Below are 17318 nucleotides of genomic sequence, written 5' to 3'. Positions count from 1 at the left end.
AATGATCTCTACTCACCTTTTCCAATTATATTCAATGTATATACTTTTTGTTGTTTGCTTCCCACAGTGGATGTAAAGTCGGAGGTTCCCGTGGGATTAGAGCCTATCTCACCATTAGACTTGCGAACTGATCTCAGGATGATGGTTCCCATGGTGGACCCAATTATGCGTGAAAAGCAGCTACAGCAGGAACTACTTCTGATCCAGCAGCAGCAGCAAATTCAGAAACAACTGCTGATTGCAGAGTTTCAGAAGCAGCATGAAAACCTGACCCGCCAGCATCAGGCCCAGCTCCAGGAGCACATAAAGGTAGCAACATTTTTCATTTATCCCTCACTTTATCTGCAAATGGAATATGCTTAGGCAGACATGAAAAGGGAACGTGCTTGAAAGGTTTGCTGTGGCTGAGAGATGGTGTTCGAGTGCTTATTTCTCTGTATTTGAATGATAAAAGCCTTTTCAAGTTAAACTGCTAGTGCCTACCAGTGAGTTGCTCACAGCAGACCAAGGCAGTACTATGAGAATCATCAAGCTCGTGAAGCCACCACATCCACATAAAATCAAACTATCTATTTCACGAAGCTGGATTTTCAGCCAGACTTCAATATGTCTGTCTTTTCTGTGGGGGTGGTTTTGAGTATATTAAAAGACTGGGGTGCTGTTGGAGTTTGTGCTTAGAAATCAAACTGATAAGCAAAAGCATAATATTTGCATTTGTAAAATGGAGGCAGGCCCTGGAAGTGTTGTGTTTTCACTCTTCTCTGAGCTACCTCATAAAATGCAAAAAGAAAATGATTTATTGGATTACATGCCCTATAGTAGGATTGCTATAATGGATTTTGACTGGGAGTTTATGACCTTGCCTTTCTTTTAATTTTTTTCCTTCTGATCTACTTGCCATTATCCTACCGTGCTAAGCGTCTGTGTGATGGAACTGACAAATGCAGCGGAGCACAGCAGCCAGAGTTGGGTGGTGCAATGACAAAACACTCTGTGCAGTTTCCAGGCATTTTTGCCAAAAGAGAAAGAAATTAAACCAGAGCAGCAGGCCGATACCTGACATCAGAGTTCATTTTAGTGACAGCCAGTAGCGCCCTATGCCTCTTGAAAGACTGGGGAAAGTCAGTAAGGAGATGAGAAGAAGCATAAGCACAAAAGCAAGCACTGATGCTCAGTTGCTCAAGGGGGTTGTTTTAGCCAGAACTGACATACAAACCAGTGCAAACTACCCTTTCTCATGTCTTTTTGTTCTGTGCAAGTTACAACAGGAACTCCTAGCCATTAAGCAACAGCAAGAACTCCTTGAAAAAGAGCAGAAACTGGAGCAGCAGAGGCAAGAGCAGGAACTGGAGAGGCATCGCAGGGAACAGCAGCTTCCTCCCCTTCGAGGCAAAGAAAGAGGCCGAGAAAGTAAGAGCCAATGTACAATGAATCCTAATAAGAAATTAATCCATTCCCCTTTGCCTTCTCCCAGCCAAAGTGGAAGATGAACAGGAACCTGAAGCGATCCCATGACTGTGTGAAACATGCAACTAGAAAGTCGAGGCTGTGCTGGCAGAAAGGCAGGGCTACCTGCTGCAGCCACAGAAGCTGGTTTGTGCGGAGACTTGGAGGACTGTAGGAAAGCACATTTTGAGAGACCTGTGTATATGCCTCCCAGGAATCTAGCTCCCTTATAAAAAAGGAGGGAATTTGTAAGCCAAAAGCTTCACTTGAGAACTTTCTGAAGAGCTTATTTCCCAATAGAGAAAGCACTACAAGACAGAAAAAAAATCAAATTATTTGCTGATTAACTAATTTGAATATTTTTTCAAGATTTGAAATATATAAGAATGTCTTTGTCTGAGACTTCTGAATACTTTTCCTAGTACCTTTTCAAACTCCCTTGTGTTTGTTCTTGATGCCATTTCATGAGACCCAGCCAAGAGATATTTCTAGCTCATATATAGCTCGAAGACAAATGACAGATATAAACTACAATGTTGGAATTTGGTGCTCACTAGAGGGAGACAGATACAAATAATTCTCTTCAGTGAGATTAGTTTAAAAGTCAGGTTGTAGAAGTATATGGTGAAGGTATTCAGTGAAGCAGTGCAACTGCCATGAGCAGGTATTGTTACTTGCCCTGTGAAATGAGCACAAGAATTAATTGTCAGAGGGCAAAGCAGGAGAGCGGTATATCATGCTCATGGGGATCATATGCTCCTGCCTTTTTTCTTGGTGGAAAAATTTTATCAGTTCAACAGTTGTAGGTGTACCATATTGTGGACTTTAGAAATTACTATGTCTGGTAATGCTTCCAGTACTTTGGTGAACAATGAGTCATAGAATCATTTAGGTTGGAAAAGACCCTCAGGATCATTGAATCCAACCATAAGGGTGTGCAGGGTTGGGAGGTGAGGAGGGGGTAGAGGTTGCAGGTAGGTCTCAAACCCAGGTCACACCACTCTGTGGCAGAGGCACTTCTGCCATGAAAACATCACCAGCCTGTTGACCCAGCAGTGGGAGGATGTCAGAAGCCACAGGAACAAAAGGTTCCTATAAGTGATATGACAAGTCAGCCTCCACATGAACAGTCGAGCTTTATTAGTCCTCCCACCAAAGGAAGAGCAGCGATGTGAACTCAGTGATTCCCTTCTCAGTTTGGCTCGCTGGACGGCTGTTCAGTGTGCAGCAGCCAGGCAAGCAGCAGTTGTGACCCCCTGGGCCCAGCCCTAGCGGTTGCTGCTGCTGATCTACTTAATGAGTAGAGGAGGAAGGAAAGTGCAGGCCAGGGAGTAGAATCTGAAGCTGAAGGGTAGTGGAGATATTTTGTGGGAACTGGGTCACAGGGGGACATGCTCACCAGTTAGCTGTGCTTTGTTAGGGCTGAGTAACGAATACTTATCGGTGTATTAGTGTAGCTTAGTGCTGCTGCTTTCAAAAAAATGTTTTTTTCTTCCCTTTTTTGCCACTGGTTATGGAAAAGTGGACGATTTTCCTTTTTCATGCTTGCTTTATGAACAGTATCAGCATGTACTATGCTGCAAGTAGGAACTGGCACTTTAACCTGACTTTGACAGCCCTAATTCTTGTACTGTATTGAGCTAACCACCAAGAGAGGTCAAAATGCACGGTGTCTTCATGGCATTTTGGTCTTTCTGTTGGTTTTGTGTCATAAGAGTAGAGTTATCAACTAAGAGTCATTTTAAAAACTGTGGTCTGTCTTCAAGACATCACAGGTCTTAAGTGGTTTGAGTAAAAAGGCCTACGGTTGGCTCTTTCTGCAGCGTTCTGCTCATAACCAAGACTGTGCAGAGGGCAGTTCAGCTGTGCTGAAAGAAAAAAACATTCTTTACTGCAAACTGAAAGTGACCTTTTGGCACTATCTTTTTAGTTCTATCCTTGGTTTTCTATTTGGGAATTATTAGGGAATAATTTAAATTCTTTAGATACATCTGACCCTGGATAAATGGCCTCATCTCCTGATGAAATACTCCTTATGACTACTGGATTTCTGGGTTATGGCCGACTTTAGTCTTCTGCAGACAAACATTTAACCCAAATGTTACCTAATTTTGACTGTTATGCACCAATATTTTTTATAATTTACAACACTTCCAGCAGCAAGACTGGTTTGTTTGTTTGTTTTTTAGTAAATATAAAATATGTTTAATTTTCTGTGTCTTAGGAGCAGTGGCGAGTACAGAAGTGAAGCAGAAACTTCAAGAGTTCCTGTTGAGTAAATCTGCAACAAAAGACTCTCCGGCAAATGGGAAGAATCATTCCGTGAGCCGCCATCCCAAGCTCTGGTACATGTATGTTCAGTAATAAGCTGTTTCCTTGCCTTGTTGAGGTATCCGTTAAAACTTGCCAGGATGCTCCTTCACAGAATCATAGAACGTCTGGGCTGGAAGGGACCTCCAAAGGTCATCTAGTCCAACCCCCCTGCCATAAGCAGGGACATCTCCAACTAGGTCAAGCTACTCAGAGCCTCATCTAGCCTGATCTTGAATGTCCCCGGGATGGGGCCTCCACCACCTGTCTGGGTAACCTATTCCAGTGGTCTGTCACCCTCATACTGAAAAACTTTTTCCTAACATCTAACCTGAATCTACCCTTTCCTAGATTAAACTCATTAGCCCTTGTCCTGTCACTACAAACCCTTGTGAATAGTCCCTCCCCTGCTTTCCTGTAGACCCCTCTCAGGTATTGGAAGGTTGCTTCATCAGAGCTATTGAAACTCCACCTCCAGAACAGGACAGAAGTTAGCAAAAAGCCAGAAGTGTAATAAGTCTACTTGAACTGAAGAGTACTTGGTCTTCAGTGATGAGATGAGAGCTATACAGAACAAAATCCTGTGAGAAATTTGTACTAATTTTTTATTTCAGCTGCTTTGTCTCATGATGCTACCACAAAGTTTACAACTCTACCTGTCATTTTTCCAAGTCTCTTCAATTTTTGCAATAAGAACAACTTTGTATTTGATTTACTTGCATTTTGAGTCAATCACAAAACTTCTTCCTTCTTGAAGTGTTGCTTCTTTCTAGTGGTTACCTGAGTAGTGTAACTAACTCGGAAGGATTTTGAGACAGATAGTGGTCATTTAACTTTTCTTACTCTGATGGATTTTAGGATCCAAAAGTGCATATTCTTATGATGCATTTGCTTTGATAAGACTCTGCTTAGACCATTGAAACAAGTGATTTTTTTTGAGTCCTGTAATGGGCCTGTTAACTATTAAGAGTTTACAGTTTATACAGTTCTTTCCCCCCTTTTTTTTTTTTTGGATGCTAATTAATTCCTTTTAACTTCCTTATTACCAGACACATAAGTCAATCCAACAAAATTAACTCTGGCTGCATTTCTGAAAGACTTCAATCTTATGCCCGAGTTGACCTTTCAGTAGGACAAACAGAAATGTGTACTCTGGATTCCTGTCTTGTTCTTTTAAAAAAGAATTACCGAAGGCCTGCCCTTGGAGTTTCCATTCTGATCTAATCAGAACATTGTGGTAACATGATTTAATATATAGCTGCATTATTCCTGGTAGAGATATAGTACTTTATTTTTTTTTTTCAAATAATGTGTAAAATTCTCTTGAGTATGTAAGGTTTCTGAACTAATAATGCAAGCCTAATTCTGAGGCTTCAGATGAGTTAAGAATGAGGAGTTCTGCAAGAGGATGTCTTCTGCTACACTAGAGAAAGCAGTACTTCCACTCACGGTAGTGCCACTTCTGACAGAAACATATTATTGATTAACACACTACACTGGAAGGACAGGGTGAGACTCTGTAAAAGGCCACAAGTAAAGTTGTGTTTACATAAACAAGAAGTTTTAAAGTTTTCCTCCTTTCCCTCTGTCCCCCTTTAAACAGAAAAATCAACCAAGCAACAAAAAAACCCCACCTAACCCATCTCTGGGCCAAACAATGCAATTTGCAGTTTCTGTGTTCAGAAAGACCTACCCACACTATTTCTTTAGTGCAGCAGTTGTGAGGAAGAACTCATCAGCTTGGAGCTTCTCTGCTGGCCTGAGTGCTGTGTGCTGCAGAGTGGTGTACTCACAAAACCTACAGACTGAACTTAAGTGCAGGGTTTTATCTACCTTGTGCACTAAGTAGTTTGTTTTTTTTTTTTTCAACAGCTAATAACTCAATATTTTTGGTCAATTTTATACAAGCCCCCCGGCCCTGAAAATGCCCCACATTTTGATAGAAGAGGCTGAATCAACATACATCTGTTTGCATGCGATAAACAAGACTTAAATAGTTTTGCTGTGTCTCAGCTGGTCCATATTAAAATGCAACAATATAAAATGGTCAGTTCCCCATACTGGTGACAGATCCTGTCTGTGGGTCAACGTGACTCTTATCCTATGTGACTTTTATAATGAAGGCAAAAAGTGTGTTCTAGGGGATCCCAAAGAGTTCCATAACTTACTGTAAAAGTTAAATTGGTTACATGAGCCTGTGGTTTGTGCACACTTAGAGGAACAAGAATATAAACACAGCTGAGATGTGTGTACAACATGTGTGGATAGTTACTGCTGGTCACCTCAGTGACTGCCAATTTGTGACCTCTCTGTGTCTGCTGCAGGGCTGCCCACCATACCTCACTGGATCAAAGCTCTCCACCCCTGAGCGGGGCCTCGCCACCATACAAATACACTTTACCAGGAGCACAGGATGCCAAGGATGATTTTCCACTTCGTAAAACAGGTGAGTTAGTGTAGTTTATTTGAGCCCTTTACCCAGCAATTCTCCCACCCCTTATTTTAACCAGATTATCTATCAGCAAGGCATATATCACAATCCACAAAGCCTGTTCAGGATGATTCTATGTGTAAGTTCAAAGATCCTGACTGTGTCTTTATGAGGTTGGACTGACCACATGGTATCAAGAGTTGGTGTTTCCCAATGCTAACAGCTACTGCAAGCTTCAGTCCTGTTAAGTTTTCATTTCTAAGCAGACCATCATTTCACAGATCTTTTAGGCACTATTTTCTTTGTCTCAGTATTGCTTCTAGGTTTAATAGCTCTCTCTCTCTTTTGCATGGCAGATACAGTATCTGTCTTCAGATTGTACGCTGCCTTTAAACAGTGTTTTTCAGGACATTTTGAGAGGAATTAATGGAAAGAAGAGGAATTAGATTCGTATTATATTTTGTGTCATTGGTTGTCAGTTTATATGCGTATGTGCATCCACATACAGACATTTGTGTGTGCTTTTTACACGTAGGAATGTGTAGTTTTGTACAAGAAAATCTTTGTTTGAACATTTGCAAATGTTTTGGAGGATTTAGCAACTGGAGCTTTTGTATTGACAGCAGGTGAATTTTAGATGACTTTTTCTGCACCATAAAGAAAGCTAGAAGGATGGTGGCTGTTGCCTCAGGTCCTTGGTGCAGTGACGGGTATCCAGGAATGCAGAGATACACTAAGGGGAAGAGAAAAGAAAACATTAGATCGCTTATTGCATGAGTCTGCTGTTGAGTGATACAGTTACATTCAGAGAGAAAGTGTGACCCCCTACTGTGCTAACAGCCTTTGAGTGTGATTTAGCCACTAGGAAATTGAAAAGTAACTGCAAAACTGGTACTGACTTGAAAAGAATTGGCATTTGGAACCAGCATACGTTGAGAAAGAAAATCAAATCTGTATCTGATACTTTGGGGCAGACTTTCTAAGCTCACAGGATGTCCCCAAATATTTTCAGATGAATGAAAGCATGAAGAGCAAAATGCTAATTTATTCTAGCTGAATTATTCTTTGTACAGTATGGTGGCATTATAACAAGAGTCTATAAAATCTTGTTCAGGCTATTTAGTCACAATAAAAGCCCTTATGTGGTTCTCTGCTTAGTACCACTGTACAACTTATATTTCCTGTGACAACAGAGTATACATTTTCATTTTTTAAACAAAAGGATACACTCTACATCCTCTAAATGCTATGGATTCAACTGCGTGTTTTTGAAATGCAAGTTTTAATTTTTCTTCTGTGTTTGTGTTTCTTAAATGTTATGATTGGTATTTATGATCTGTCAGACTGTTGATCGGTAAAGCAAAACATTTTCAAACATTGTAATAGTAAAATTCTTGTGCAGCTGCTAATACTTTTATATCTCTGTGGGGGTTTCAAAATATTCCTTAATTCAATTCCCATTGTCTGCATAAGAAGACTATAATATAATTAAATCCAGATGTTTTGTGTATGTTATTCCAAATGTTTGGGCATGCAGTGTATCAGTTCCAAAATTGAATAAAGGACGTGATGACTCTCTGAAAAGATATCTGCAGAATAAATACACAAATACTAATATAGTCATTATCCTAACCATTTCTATGACATTTACATAATTACTCTGATAAGCAAAATGTGTAGCATGTTGTGTGTTAGCAAGGAAGTATATGTGATATCTCTCCATATCTGTGAAAACAGCAACTATTAAATATCCTGTTTACACGTCCAGTCTCTCTGCGTACAAGAGTTATTTATTTCCACCCTTCAGCAACATCCCCACAAAGGTTTTAATGATTGTTCATCAGGTTGAGAGGAAAAGCAACAGGAACCAGATCAACACAAGTCAAATGACCCTAAGCTGATCTGGGTGGTTATAGGTCCATCCTCCAGGCAGAGGGGACATTGTGGAGCCTATATCATCCTCATGGGACCTTACTAGACAAAGATGTCCCGTGAACACTCATGTATATGGACAGGCTCTAGGCCTGCAGAAAGCTGACCTTTGCCATGAGGGGTGAACCTCTTTTCCTTTCCTTCAGGCTATGAACACTTATTGCCACTGGCTCCTGGTCAGCCCTCTGTGGTGCTGAACCTGCATGAAGTCAGCAATTCATATGAAAGCAGACTTAACATTCTTTTCAGCCTTAAGAAAGGAATACCTGTTGTGGGTTTTAATCACAGCTTTGTTTTGCTTCTCAATTTTGTTTTCCATACTCATAATATAAAGCAAAGAGGTATCTTGCTTTTCTCCAACTTTAATATTACACTCTTGGAAGATAATTCTGGTTGAATCAGTTACTCTAAGACCAGGTTTAATGGGCAGCAAAGCTGAATGATTCTCTCCTGACATCCTAATGTGTTTTTCAGTGCTAAGGAGACACCAAGTGTCACACAGGCATTGTAAATCGTGAATCTTTCTTGCTCCCTTTCCTGTTAAGTCATCTGTCTAACTTTTGCGTCATCAGTCCTGAGCTGGCATCTCCTTATTAACCTTCTAAAAGTGAATTCAGGGAGACTGTAGTAAAGAGGAAAATATGCTGTGCAGCTTTTAGCCTGCTAGCATCTAGAATGATGGGAAGAATAGTTAACTAGGGAAAGACTAAAAAAATCTCTGTGTGTTTACAGTTAGGAATGAGAGTTAACATCCTAGTGCAGTGACTGTGGTTACTCAGCAACTCTCTTAGCCATGTGGATTATTCCTTTCTGTATAAGATGCAGCAGAACCTGTCAGCAGTGGGCTTCACACCGCTTAGCTGCATGGAGGTTTGGGACTGTCTTGAGGGCCAGAGGCCAGGATATGCAGCTCTTTGCACAGCTGCATTCAGATGCTCTGTGTTGACAGACTTTCAAAAGAGCAGAGCAAAGGGAACTATTGCTTCATTGGACAGATAAATATACCACAAGGAGAAGCTACATATCCATAGCCAAGAGCAGAATTTAGCCTATACAGCATAAGATCAAACTTTTTAAATACCCACAAATTTCACCATGGATACTAGTCATAATGTGTATTTTCTGCAAAGCACCCAAAAACCTGAGCAGCACATGGTTCATTAACTGTCACTGAGCTAATGCATCAAAATTTCCCAGAGATGTTTGAAAATTCCTCCCTATTTCTGAACACTGTTGAAATTCATATCAACTGTTCTCAGAGTTCTGATGGGAGCTCTGCACTTTTCAAGACCTGCTAATTTAGTATGGGGGACATTTGATTGTTGATATCCATAATTCTATGTCTATCTATCTGGGAAAATATCTGCTTGATGAGATTACTGTAAAACTAACAAAAATGTAGCAAACAACATAGGTTTGATAGGGTAGAAGTTCTTTTCAAACAATAATTTTTTGGTTTTTTTAACCTTGTCAAAATAAAGGCAGAAATTCCAAAAGGCCAGTAACATTTGCATTTTCTTCAATCTGCAGCATTTCATTTTCTGTGTGCAGGTGTTGATGCAAACCAGCAAAAGCCAGTAAATTCCAGTAAAGGTTAGATCTCTAAACTAAAGCTGCGTGCTTTTTTAAAATGTTGCTGTAGATGGAATTTCTGGATTTTGCCTCATGTTTTGGCTTTTGCTGGAAGAAATTCCTGGGGACATCATCATATTGAGTATAAACTGTTTTTTCTTTCCTGAGTTTAGCACAATCATGGTAGCATATGCATATCAATCAGTATTTCCATTTATTTTGGTTTTATGCCAGTTGAATCTTTCCTAGCTGATGGAGAGGTAAACCTACAACTTGCATCTTGCTTGGGGATCTGAAGATTGCTCACTATGGTACAATTGGAGAAGATGTTTGCAGCTCACTACCCAAAAACTGGAAGCGTGCTCAATGGAAATACAGCGTGAGGTTTTTTAAATAGCAAATAGTACAAGATATTCTTGCTTGGAGGGAGGAAGATATGTAATTCCGTACAGGAAAAAAGAGGAGATGAAGGATTGTTTAATATTGTGATGAAAGAGAGGAAGAAGGTTGGGCTGCACAGTCATGAAGATCACTTTGTAAAAACCATGTTAAGTTAACCTGATTAGGCGGTAGAATAACAGCATAGCTCTTGCGGAATGAGAGTGAAAGAGTCTCGAATGAGAACTCAGCAGATGCAATTTTTTTAAAAAATAAATTAGTCAAAATATTTCCTTACCATTATTCTTTCTGCACTTAGTGACTCAGTAATTTACTGGAGCATTTGAAACTGAGAAGAAAAACATTTTGTGTGTGGAAGTTTTTTGTTCTTTTCCCTTTTGTGCCTCTAAATTCCGTTTCTGTTTGCATTTTCTAGGAAAACCTTCTCCTGTAAAGTAACAGTATATGAAAAAGCTCAATTTCTTTTAGTCTTCAGTAAAAAAAAAAAGAAAAAAGAAAAAAAGAAGAAGAAAGGCTTCGTGGATCACAAACCCTCAGTTAGTGTGTCTGCCAAAATGAAGAAGTCAGGCTCACTAGAGAGGAAGGTTGTTTTTCTCTGAATTTGAGAGTGAGCACAATAAATGGGAGAGGCACTTTATTTAAGCAGGGAAGCAAGGCAAAACATGATATGATTTTCTTTATTTTATCCTGTTTTTCAGGTATGCTATTTTATTCCTGCCTCAGAATCTTTGTTTTCCTGTTTTAATGAACAAGGTTGACAAATTCAGACTAAGTGATGTGCCCAAAGGAAATCAGCACTGCTTACCACAGGGAAGGGGAAAAAAAATCCTGATTCCCTGCCCTTCCTTTTCTTGATTTCTCTTCCATTAATCACTAGACTTCTTTAACCTTCCTAAATTCACTATCAATAACGTGAGAAGGCGTAATTAGTAGTAAGAGGTTTTAGAAAGAGAAGAAACTTCCACTTGCGACTGAGGACTGAATCTGGAGCAGACTGTTGTTAACAGCCTCCTGGATGCCTGCAGTGCAGAGGGAGCAGGCAGCCGGGAGGAAGGGTAACACCTGCGTAGCCACTGTGCTGGGCCGCAGGCATCGCAGGGACAGCGGGGTGCTGCAGCCCCCTAGGCACGGGCTGAGGAGGCATCCTCTCACTTTTAGTTTAGCCAGGGAAAATTTCTGAGATAGATGGAAATTAAATAAAAATTAATGCTAGGGTGAGCTCTGTGACAGTGTCAGAGAGAAAAGAACTGGTGCAGGTATGCTTTGGTATCATGAAAGCTGCCAGGGCTTGCACCAACATCCAACAACAGTCATCACCACCATGATTCTTGTGAGGATCATCGTAGTCTTCTCATCAGTGCAAGATTGTTCCTCTATTATATTTTATTTAATGCCTACTTCTAATTGCAGAAAGCAAAGGTGTTACATGTGGGTGTTTCTTGCTCAGTTTCAAGATGATGAATAAATTTTTTCACTGTACTTCGGTTTTAGCAAAAATCCTACTATTTTCATATGCATTACTTTCTGTCTTGCCAGTAATTATTCTGTTATTCTAGATAATGAACCTTCATGTTGGCTAAACTAATTACGCAACCTGGGTCTAAATACTTTCTTAGTTCTTTCACTGTTCAGTGGATAGCCAAAATTGAATTATTAAATTCTGCTTCATGTGGTTACATAAACATTTTCTTACACAAACTGTGTACATTTTCCGAAACATTTCATAAATTAGCATTAACAAGTAGCTTGCTTAACTTTTTGATAAGCAGGTAGTCAGATACTAGACACCTTTTTGACTTTTGAACCTAAAGGAAGCAGCTTAAATGAGGACCAAGGAGTAGTCCTAACATCTAAACCATTTTAAGAGCATAATGTCCATTGAAGATGAAATGGAATAGTTTTAATGGGCATTTCAAAGTCTATTCCCTTTGGATAAATAAGTTACAAAATACTGCATATAAAATCCGAGACTCTTTGAAGTCAACAGAAACTGTCCTGTTTGATTTCAGTGGGACTAGAATTTTTCTTCCACTGTATCTAGGGCAGGGACAGTTGAAAACTTTTAGAAAAGTAAATAAGAACATGTAAAAGATGGCAAAAAGAGAGAAATAGAGAAGTGAAAACTGGAAATCACACGGTATCAGATCATCCAAAATAGAAGACATTGGTTAGTAAAGATTGCACTTCTCCAAACTCCTGCAAACCATAGTTTCACTGAAAAATCTGTTCAAACCCACAACTCTAATTAAAGGTTTTAGCTGCCAAATAACATGTTCTGGCTAAAGCCAAGTAAGTATTACAGGGCCATTTATGAACAACAGCGTAAGCTTTGTACTTTGCTTTTGATTTTCTCATGGGAAAGTAATATAAATGAGAGTGATACCTCCCTGTTGGCTTTATCTGTTAGAAATGCAAAGCATGCTGAAATTGTACATAATTCTCTTCCAAAGGAAAGGAAATAGCATTTCAATGGTTTTCCTCAGTGTCTCGTTGAGTTATGGTGGTGCACAGTTTTTCCTGGTAAAGTACTCTACCAGATGGAAGGTTACGTTGTATATTTAACTAATTAAGTTGTAGAGAACTGGAATTATATCTCAGAACATAAAGAACCCAGCTAAAAGTAAACTTGTTTTAATTGAGTTTCATTGTGAAGCTTCAGTGTCAATGTCTAATTAAGACTTTAAACAGGTGGGTTTTTTCTCCTCACTCTGCTTAATATGAAAAGGTCCTTTCACAAAGTCATCCTTGCCTACGGAAGTTAGACGAAGATGTTTTTAAAGTCCAAACCACTTTTCCCATTACTTCTTCCCAGCTAGAACCAGCTGGTGTAGATGGTCAGAAATGAGAGCAAGAATAGCCAGTGGAGACCTAACCAGAAGAACTACCAGTCATGCGTGTCTGAATTTGGTTATTACCATTCAAATGAGGGAAGCTCTCTATTAATGGCCTGTTTCACCTTCTTCTTCCTTCTCTACACCTCCTGAGAACTCAGATGCAATTTGGCTCCCATAAGTGCTATAAAAGTGCAAAAAAATTACAGAATTTGACGATGTGCAGGGAAGATGAGGAATTTTTAAATACCCTGGGGTTTTTTATGTTTCAAGTATTATCTGCTTTTTAATCCTCTATTATTGGAAAAGAATGTTAAAGGACATGGAAGAAGATTGAGATGGTCCTGACATAGCAATAATACGCCATTGTTTGAGCAGACTTGGCATGTAATGAGGCCCAGTGGCAACCACAGTCTCGTTGAAATTGCTGTGTTAAAATGCTGTGTGAAACTCAGTGGTGCAAGTGCACGGAGATGCTGTTTCTGTGCTAAGGAATAGAAATTATGGAGAACTGAATCAAGAGACCTTTTCTTTTTCCTCACAGGTTACATGCAGAACAAGTATCAAGAGGGAATACATTGCACTGATCAGCTTTTCATGAAAAATACAGAGATCTCTCATTCTGGCTAAATGCAAGCAGCACACTAATTCCTACAGCTAACTCCATAAATCTTTGCTAGAAAGATAACACTTGTTTGTGTGGATAATAAACAGAAAATTTATATTTCATATAGACTGCAATGAAAAACAAGGAAAAGTTAGACATTTAAAATTACTTCAGGGAATATTTCATTTTCGTTCTTTAGGAAATCATTGAAAATTTGCTAATGTTATTAAATTGGCTTCCTTCACCTGAAGAGGGCTGAAGGTCTGTGAGATTCCCTCTAATCTAATTAGCTCTTTCACCATGTGTTTCACTAAACCTGTTTTTTTATTTAGAGTATGAATACTTCAGTCTAAATAAATAAAGCATTCTACCTTTAACATAAGTAAAATAAAGCAAAAGACTAAAGAGTTTGACATATGACCAGCATTCCCCTTAAAGCAAATGGTTGTATAGGAAACAGTTTCGGCATGTACTGAAAACACATTAGGTGATGCAAGCCAAAAAAACAGTGTCTCCTTCCTGTACTGCTGTATCTGGTGCTCTCGCCTCGTTGGGACCACCCAGCGGTCAGGTCCGTGTAGTTCTTGGAAGAACTTTAGAGGGCATGTGTAAATAGCTTTCAGTCCCATGAATCTAATTTAAAACTCTTTCAGAAATGGCATTTTAAATCACCAGAATGTAGAAATGGTTAAACCTACACAATTGCACAACATGCTGCTATCTCCCAGTCTGTCAGCCACTGGGGAGAATGGGCATTGTCCAGTATTGTCTTGTATTGGGACATGACCTTCTACTGCAAACGTCAGTCAGTCATGTATGAAAACGAAAAGTCACTGCTCATCTTGCCTATGCCTAATACATTCAGCTGTGTGGAGGGGGCTGAAAGATTCTGTGGCTGCCTACAGGAAGCCAGAGCAGAAGTCAGAAACTCCATGCAGCGCGGAGACTGTTTACATGTCTGTGAGAAGCATGTGCAGCAGAGGAAAGGCTGTGAGACCATCAGGTCTTTCATAAGGACAAACTCACTTGCAGCTCTCCACAAAGCAGCTGGCTGAAAAAGCTGGAAGCAGTTTCAGTCCCTGACTTGTGTTCTCTGCCTCTCAGCTTTCTGCCTGGCTTTGGTTACATTCATAGCTTTGGTGAGGAAGCCCACGTTATCTTCTCATTTATCCTTTCTGATGGTGCACAGGGGTATCTTATGCCTTGCATCCTGGCTATATCACTGAGGGGTAAACTGGGAAGTTTCTTCTTAGCCCAGTACCCCCAAACTAACTTTGTATGAACCTTAGATTGGCCTCTTGGCTATTTTTGTGGCTGCAGTAGTAAGGTGAGATTCGACTTTTTCCTTGATCTCCAGGTCCTGGCATGACATAGACAGGCAGGCTGCTTTGTTACTTATGTATATCACTGTGGTGACCGGGAGCCCACAACGTGGACCAGGAACCTGTTGTGCTATGGCTATGCAATGGACCCAACAAAGTGAGGATCTCTTCACACTTATGTTTTCTCCCATTCTGATCCTCGTGCTTCAAGTGGAGAAGAGACAGAGATCTCAGAGTTATCTCATTAGCCACATTCAGTATCTTCTTGAAAATTCTCGGTTGCTACATGCCAGAAAGTTATTATTATCTCTTGTACTGATGATGTTGTATACCATACATCACATCCTTTTGTCTTATAACTTAGACTTTAAGCTATCTCGGGCATGGACTGTTATGGTTGTGTGTTGTAAAGCACATAATGCTTATCTATGCATGAGTCTCTAGTACAACAGAAAAAAAAAATAACAACCTATGTGGTGTGAAAAAAGAAAGATTCCTTGACTGTGTATTCCTTTATTGATACTTGCTAGCTATAAGGTAGGAAAAAAAAATTAATGACTCCTACATGGAGTACAGCATAGAATATATCCAAATCAGTACAGTATATGACCCTTCACAGTTTAAAAAAAAATTACAGCTAAAGACATACAGAGCACCAGTAAAGATTTACTTCAGGATCATAAAGTCTGTTTCTTAATTGTTTCTGTTAATGTAATTATGTTAGAGAAGTCCAAGTTACCGTTTCAAATCAATCTTGGTGATAACAGCTGGTGCCCTGGGCAATAGGGAACAATTTTTCTTTCTCAATTAAGTTGTGAATTTTGCCACTGTTGCTCATGCTGTTGTTGGAACCTTTGTAGCCAAATTTAGCACCATTTACCTCAGTTGCCCCACAGCTTTTCTAAGCCAGCCTGCCAGCGAGGAAAAGGAAATGCTTTCACTTCAGAGCCTTTCGAAGTCTGGACAAAAGCTCACTTTCTGTTCTTCAGGTTTCCTCTCTGTGGCTTTAGCTTCGAGATGAGGACCTGCTTGCTGTGCACCCTCTCTCACCCCCCATTTCCTGCCTGGGTTCATTAAATGCTGATTTGAAGTTGGCACACGCTCTTCTGATACAAAAGTAGTACTGTGCTCCAGGAACCATCGGAAAATAGTGCATTATTATCCTTTATATTCCCTTCATATATGTGTCCTCTCCCTGTGAGTAGAAAGGATTTTTATCCCTTCTTCTTAAATATCTCTGTGTTTAATAAAAAGAAACAGTGAAGCAAAGCCCTGTCAAAAAAAAAACTCAGCTCATTTGGGAGTAATCTGGCCCCAGGCTACAGTCTTTATTGCTGGTATCTGCAAGTTGCTATATTCAGCAAAGGGGAATATAAGACATAATGAATTCACCAAATCATTTTCCTATCTCTCATGCTCGTGTTTCAATATCACATTTCTCAGGAATTAATACTTTTCTTTCACCTGAGCAATGGTAGTTGTTGTGATGAAATTAATGTGTGGCTGTATAGAAGCCTGTATATTTTCCATTTTTAGCAGTACAGTAACTTCTTTCCTGCTATGTGAAGCCACCATAAAAGATGAGAAAAATCATTGAGTCACTGGCTTGCTTCTTCATCTAGAACCAAAGTTCCCAGTTCTGTAGAGATAAAGTCATGCCAAGAAGTTAGGTAGCCAATCCTTGGGTTGCCTTGATATCTTCTGTTGTTTAATACTTCCTGTGTCATTCATACCTGTTTCCCACTTCCTATCATTTCAAAAGTAAAAACAGTTCATTATTACCAGCACTAAAAAGAGAATAAGCCAAGCAATAGCAATGAGGCTGGGCAAGCTGTGTCACTGAACATCTCTTTATTCCAAATTATGCTGCAGTTACATAAAAGAAGTCATTTTCATGCTAGTCTTTCCTTCAGCTGACTCCCACAGAGGTCAATGACATGGGCTTTGATGGCCTTCAGAGAATATAGCTATGTCTTTTTGTTTTCTTTGCAACAAAACACTGTCAAATAATATATTTTCTTTTTCTCCAAATGGGAACTGATTATTATGTGTTCCAAAGTGCTTGGTGTACTAGAAGTGCAAAGATTTGTGGAGTGAAGAGGCTAGGCTAATAGTGACCAGCGTATTGCCATAAAAACATGCAGTCCTGTTTTACTCATCTGTCAGACTCCTGGCCCCATGCTCTTGTTTTTCTCTTACTTCTGGCATTCCGGATTCTTGGTCATATGACTCAGCCCACTATAGTTGCAGGCATCTAACGCAGCCAACCCCACCTCACCTCATTCAGCACCTCCAGCACTTTAGAGAGGCTCCATTTCCTCAGGAAGGTGAGATACAGAACTATCCTGTGCTGGGTAGAATTAATCTACCTTTGAGTGCTGGACAGCAGTGGGATGCTTGGTGTAGAGAAAGTTAGCCACATCATGAATAACATGAGTCATTGACCTGGATGATGGTATAGAGTGTCT

At 39.8% G+C, this 17318-nt stretch overlaps 1 protein-coding gene across 1 annotated transcript in view; it reads left to right on the top strand.

The window, feature by feature from the left end:
- LOC103776192 (histone deacetylase 9-like) overlaps positions 1–6202 on the top strand; it is a gene marked incomplete at its 3' end in the record, with an annotated part of 56929 nt that extends 50727 nt beyond the window's left edge. The window contains exons 2-5 of the mRNA XM_008943692.1: positions 68–309; positions 1260–1410; positions 3671–3797; positions 6081–6202. Coding sequence (XP_008941940.1) covers positions 68–309; positions 1260–1410; positions 3671–3797; positions 6081–6202 — 642 coding nt within the window. The remainder of the gene's footprint in view (positions 1–67; positions 310–1259; positions 1411–3670; positions 3798–6080) is intronic.
- Positions 6203–17318: the final 11116 nt, after the last annotated feature.

This window comes from Merops nubicus, unplaced genomic scaffold (genome assembly GCF_000691845.1).
Source record: "Merops nubicus isolate BGI_N331 unplaced genomic scaffold, ASM69184v1 scaffold42407, whole genome shotgun sequence".
NCBI lineage: Eukaryota > Metazoa > Chordata > Aves > Coraciiformes > Meropidae > Merops > Merops nubicus.
This window is presented reverse-complemented; position numbering and strand designations above follow the sequence as displayed.